This window comes from Camellia sinensis, chromosome 15 (assembly GCF_055761805.1).
Source record: "Camellia sinensis isolate YWXY chromosome 15, ASM5576180v1, whole genome shotgun sequence".
In the NCBI taxonomy this organism is placed as follows: domain Eukaryota; kingdom Viridiplantae; phylum Streptophyta; class Magnoliopsida; order Ericales; family Theaceae; genus Camellia; species Camellia sinensis.
Genome location: NC_138975.1, coordinates 112,314,202 through 112,320,526, shown reverse-complemented (window position 1 = coordinate 112,320,526; position 6,325 = coordinate 112,314,202). Strand labels below are relative to the sequence as shown.

The 6,325-nt window shown below is 33.1% G+C and overlaps 1 protein-coding gene across 1 annotated transcript; it reads right to left on the bottom strand.

The window, feature by feature from the left end:
* Positions 1 to 4,836: 4,836 nt before the first annotated feature.
* LOC145813208 (glutathione S-transferase T3-like) lies at positions 4,837 to 5,649 on the bottom strand. Its single transcript, XM_082908488.1, has 2 exons — positions 5,236 to 5,649; positions 4,837 to 5,151 (listed from the first exon to the last, which is right to left on the bottom strand). Exons 1-2 carry the CDS (start codon positions 5,647 to 5,649, stop codon positions 4,837 to 4,839), a joined length of 729 nt encoding a protein of 242 aa, XP_082764614.1.
* Positions 5,650 to 6,325: the final 676 nt, after the last annotated feature.

The following is a 6,325-nucleotide window of genomic DNA, read 5'->3' as shown; positions in this document are numbered from 1 at the left end:
GGCATTCGGAGTCCTCCAATCTCGATTCGCAATTATAGGTGGTGCTGTACGTTTTTGGGATCCAAAAATGCTTGCCAACATAATGAAGACTTGTATTATATTACACAATATGATTGTTGAAGATGAGAGGGAGGAGCACCTTGATTTTGATTATGAAATTTCATCTACCAACACACCAGTGCAACTTTCCTCTACTCCTACCAATGACTTTGAATCATTTTTGTCTCGTCATTTAGGTATTAGGGATAAAAATGCATATCATGCCCTCCGTAATGATTTAATAGAACATATGTGGCATCTTCGCGGTGAAAACTAGATTCACCACAGATATATTTTGTAATTTTGTTTAGTAAAGAAATAGAAGGTTGTCCTTGTTTGTAATCTTCATTATGATGCACTATATTAACCAAGTAACGCAGAAGCTATGTGATTAGATGTGCTATTGTGGTGATCCAATCTTCAATATTCATAATTGTTCTCTGTTCAATTTATGACAATCATCAAAATAATTTATTTCAGTATGACAATTCTGTTTTGGAGTTCTATAATTCTGTTTTGGAGTTGCAAGTTTGCTTCACTATTGATTCCCCAATAAGTCTAGGAACACAAATATCAAATATAGAATATGACATATATGTTTTACATGAAATGAGTCTTATATGTGGATCTCATATCATGTACATCACATTTCATATGAGACATATGTGTCTTGTGTTTTGTATTTATATTCCTAACATTACTCATTGATTCCCTTCCATCCTTAAACAGTGAATCACACATTTCCTAAGAATCTTTAATCTTTTATCAAATTAAAATTTGATGACAAATTTGGTAAAAATCACCTCCAATCTACATCAAACTTGTATTAAATCAAACTTTTACATTTCTTTCATCAAATCAAGGCAAAAAAAAGCTTTTTACCAAATTTGTTGAAACAAACTTTTGGGAATAGGTTTGGAATTTTTAAAAAGATTTGATGATTAAGGGTTTGGCATTTTTAAGAAGTGAGGATTTGAGCATTCAATTTTTTCATCAAATGAAGCATTCAATTCATTAAGGGTCTGGCTCGTGGGATTCATCATGCATGCCATTATTTGTGCATTCGAATAATTGCTTTTGTAAGGATTTATCTTCAATATTCATAATTGGACTGACTGCATGCATTTCAGTATGTATATTCAATGTATTTGTATGTATATTTGTTTTAAATTCAATGCATTTTCATTATTTGTGCATACATTGTGTGTGCATTATTCAATGTATTTATGCCATACATTATTTGTGCATTATTTGTGGCATCAATTATTTGTGCCATTCCGTAAATTATTGATGTTGATGCATTGAACATTCAACCTACTTTTCTGCCACATTGAACATTTAACCTACAGTCATTGTACTATATGTGGCAAATCATCTATTGAACCACCTACCATTCAGAAGATCACACCACCTACAATTCATTATATGAACCACCTATCAATTCAACCACCTACCATCCTCTATATCAGCTCAACATTGCCATCACCACATTCACATTTCACATGTTTTCACTGAAGCCCTCTAACCACACACTCTACATTTTCAAGTGTGAATCCACATCATCACCAAGGCAGCATCAGTAGGAACAGAGGAACAAGGCAGGATCATCAAAACAGAACAAGAAGGCAGCATTAAAAGAGCAAGGTGATTCACGGGGCAACCGGTTGGGCAACCGGCCCTTTCAATTTTTTTTTTCCCCTTCCAGTGTGCATGCCACTCAATTGTTCAACTTGTTTACAGAAGACAGGAACATAATTTCACTATATGTTACTTTCATGTTTTCTAAATTAATGTAGTTTATTAAAACCTGCACCACAGAACTGAATTTTAAGTTTCACTTGATGTTACTTTCTTGTTTTGAAAATGCATGTAATTTATTAAAACCTCAACTACAGAACATGAGTTTATTTACTTTCATGTTTTGAAAATGAATGTTTTTTACTTTCATGTTTTGAAAATGAATGTAGTTTATTTAAACCTCAACCACAAAACAAGAGTTTACTTTAATGTTTTTTAAATGACATTAGTTTATTAAAATCTCAACTACAGAACAAGATTTTGATTTTTACTTCATGTTACTTTAATGTTTTTAAAATGAATATAGTTTATTAAAACCTGAACTACAGAACAAGATTTTGATTTTTACTTGATGTTACTTTTTAGTTCTATAAAATGAATGTAGTTTACTAAAACCTCAACTACAATACTGAATTTTCAGTGTGCATGTTTTATTAAAACATGAGCTACAACCATTTGATATGTACTGAATAGAGAGTCTGCATGCTTTATACTACATTACTATGTTCTTAAATTTTCAGTGGCCATGCTTCATTAAAAATACATGTCTACTTAAATTTTCAGTGGCCATGCTTCATTAAAAATACATGTCTACATTTTAATTCTAAGTTCATGTTTTCAGTAAGCATTTTAAAAGACAGTGTTTATGTTAATTACTTCATTATAGCACATTTTTATTAAAATTCAATAGATATTCACATCATGCCTAGAACTAAAAGAGTGAGAACAGAAGCTGGTGAAAGTTCTAACCCTTGACGACGCGAACAATAGCAGCCTCAAAATCAGTCATATCCTACAGATGAATTTCTCAGTGAAAGTCATGAACTAGCCTTTCAAAATTTCTCAAGCCGACCTATTGTAACAGGGAGGAGGGTCAATCTGCCACCTCAATATGATGCACTACTATTTAGTAAACTTGAATCAATGGGATGGCTAAATTTAATTAATTTACCCCAAAATGTATATCCATGGCTAGTATCCCTTTTTTATGTTCACCTAAGAGTTACTCATGAAGAAGATGGAAATTTTACTCTTTTTTCATATGTGAAAGGAAAGGGTGTACAGTTTGATGTTCCTACTTTGGCACGCATTATTGGAGTTGAGGTAGGTGATGAAAATACCCATTTTCAGACTGAGGCTGAGTTAGTTAATATTGTCGGTAATGGTACTGATGTATATACTACTATATGTCAGAACAGATTTACTGGAACTAGTCTACAAGCAAGACATTTAAAATCTTATCTTCGGATCCTCCACCGGTGGATTGTAGAAAATGTCACTCCGAAAAAAGGACATCATGATGCGGTCCCATATTTTAATGCCTATTTGTTATACTGTTTTGAGGTTGGGCAGAAGTTAGATTTGTCTTACATAATTATGAAAGAAATGGTGTTGGCAAATCAAGAAATGGGCCGGTCATTACTGTTTGGGGCACTCTTGACAAAAATTTTCAAATATTTTAAGATTCATTTTGCAAATGAAATGGAGATCAAAATCCGTTCACCAATTACGCAATATACTGTGAATCGTGCTGGTGCAGCCGCCAATTTAATGGGAAATGATAATGCTGCAGAAGATTCAGAGGATGAAGTCCCACCAGATGATGGTCCACAAGATCCTCCTGTCAATGTGATGCCATCAACTAAACCACCTCAATATTGGACTGATTTTTTGGCCATAGAAGAGCAACGTTATAATCAACGCATTGAATGGGAACATCAAATGGCTAATCAGGTCAATTCGTTGGGTACTCAGTTTGAGACATTTGCCACTGCACAGAACTCATTAATTGAACAATTTGGTGAGTTCCGTTTGGACATTGGAAGACGTCATGACGTGGCAAACAATCGCATTGATAGAATTGAGCATTGCGTAAATGACATATACCATCACTACTTCCCTCCTCTACCACAACCAGATAATGACTGTTGATCGGTGTGCCATTATGTGTTTCCACTGTTTTGTCTTGTATTATTTTCACAACCTTTTGTTAGGTAAATTTCTTTTATGAATGTACTGATTTTGTAATATTATGTGATATAAAATGATCTTGCCTTGGTAATACTTTAGCACCATCTTTTCGAGCTTCACTCATACCATAATCTGTAATATGTTATTAATGTTTCTGATTACTTAAATTTGTATGAAAGTTTTTGAAAGGTGTAATGGTAACCAAAGAAAAGAATAAAGGATGTATTTATATGTAAGTAGTTATCTGTAATACTGTATGTACATGTACAACATATTCTTATTTGAGAAATCAGACAGAGGAGATTCATTGAGATGAAGATAAGACGCAGATTGAATGAAGGGTGAAATTATAAAACCTTGGAATTATAATCATCTATAACAATATGAAGATGTAGCCCTTGGACTTGATTGCGTAACAGAAGAACAACACCCATTTAGATAGTTATAGGAAATTGTAGAAGAAAAATAAAAATATGAGCCCCTTATCTGACATATCCATGAAGAAGAATTTCATTCATGATAACTACTTAGCAATTGGTGTGTTTTGTTTTTAGTAATCAATATGGTATCCAAAGAAGCATAGAACGCAACCATCTCAAGAAACAAAAACTGAGAACAAATTAATTAATTTCTAATTTTACATAAATGGAAAAGGCAAGTGAGACATTTCATATAATTGTACACAGTTTTTCCGTTTCCTTTTCCAATAGATGACACCAATAGATGAAACCAGTAAATACAGAACCTTTCAAGACAATCTATTAGTTGTTCGAAATAAAATTTGTCATTGAAGATCTTCATAGTACGCCCTTTGCATTGGATTTAAATTTGTCATGTCCATTGACATTATTTTATGATCTTCATTTCGTTGTTCTCTTTCATGCATCATAGATAGGAGTTTTAGTTGTTCCTCCCTATCTTCGGCCCTTCTTCGACGGTCTGCAGCTTTCTGGTCATGGTCGATCGCCTTTTGTTCATCTCGCTCAATAGTTCTAGCGGAAATAGTTGATAACACTTCAACCATTTGGATTAGTTGGCAGCCATTTCATCAAATCTACTATCGTGGGTTGTTTGATTCTTCAACTTCTCTTTCGCTGCTTTAGTACCAATTGGTCGTGTTGATGGATTAGATGGTTCTTCGTGCAGAACATTATTCTGGTTGGATTGAAATGCATCAGATTCTCCAGTTGGTGGATTAGAACATGGATAAGCATGTTGCGTACTCTTTTTGGATTGTGTTCGAAATTCATCCCACTTACAACTTCGGCGCAAAATATCCCAACATGTATCAAATGTGAAGTGTTTTTTCTGTATTGCATGATACATCCACTTTGCTTCAGCGACCTACAAAAAAAATTACAACAATTTTAATAACAAATATACATTTAGAGAAGAAATTTGATATTTAATAACACAAATAAATGTTACCATGTCTGCCTCTGTTGTTCCACTTTGTTGCCTCAGTTGAATTTGTCCAAGAAAACCACAGAATTTATTAATTGCCTTTTCAATGGCAGACCAACGGTGAGACAAAGAAATATGGTTTCGATTTGATTCACCACTCAATTGTGAATTAAAATTAACAAGTACTCGTTCCCAAAATATAACCATAGTCTGACTATTACCAGTAATGGGATCTTGAGAGACTGCTAACCAAGATCTACATAAAGTTTCATCTTCTATAATTGTAAATGCTTTACCACGAGAAACACGAGAAGTTTCTGAAATGAAATGATTATCACTGCTCTGCGTGTTCTGTTCTTGCGAAGTTTCCGACATAAAATTAATATCAGTGTTGTGCTGAAACATTTGTGATTCTTCAAACATTTGAAAATCTTCCATAATTTCAAAAAAATACAGTACATACAATATGTAAAATAGTAAAAAATATTAGAATGATATACAATCAATACTGAACCTCAGAATCGGATAATTTAGTCAGATAATATAAATTAAAGTTTCAAAGGAGAAAAATCACAGAAAAAACAAAATTCACAACGTACAATGTAATGCTCTTCTCAAAATAAAATACTCTGTCATCTTGATATACAAAACTAATATATTTTATAGAACACATTATCAACGGTAAATTTTAAAAATACTCTGTTCATGCAACGGTAAATTTATTAAAACGACTACTTTTAAAATATGTATATGAGATAATAACGGCAAATTGTCAAAAGACTCTGTCCATCCAACGGTAAATTTACTGAAACGACTAATTTTAAATATTTATATAAAAGATAACAATTTGAATTATATTTTCAATGAAATTAAAATTTATATCACCCTTCAAATTATTTCAAATTATTCCAAGTCCACAAAATAAGCTATCTAAAAATAAACATATCTGAAATTCTACCTGTTCAAACCAAACCTGTTGAAAGCAGTTGAAACCTACCATTCCCATGCTTAGACCGGGCGACCGGATGGTCAACCAGCCGGTTAACCGGCTGGTTGACCGATTCATCAACAACGCTCAGGCCACGGACCAGTTCAAACCCATTAGTTCAACCAG

Bases quoted from the DNA above. Each gene is read 5' to 3' on its own strand.
- LOC145813208 (XM_082908488.1), bottom strand. From the start codon at position 5,649: ATGGAAGATTTTCAAATGTTTGAAGAATCACAAATGTTTCAGCACAAC. The intron at 5,152-5,235 runs GTAACATTTATT...TTTTTTTTGTAG, and splicing joins GAACAACAGAGGCAGACATG to GTCGCTGAAGCAAAGTGGAT.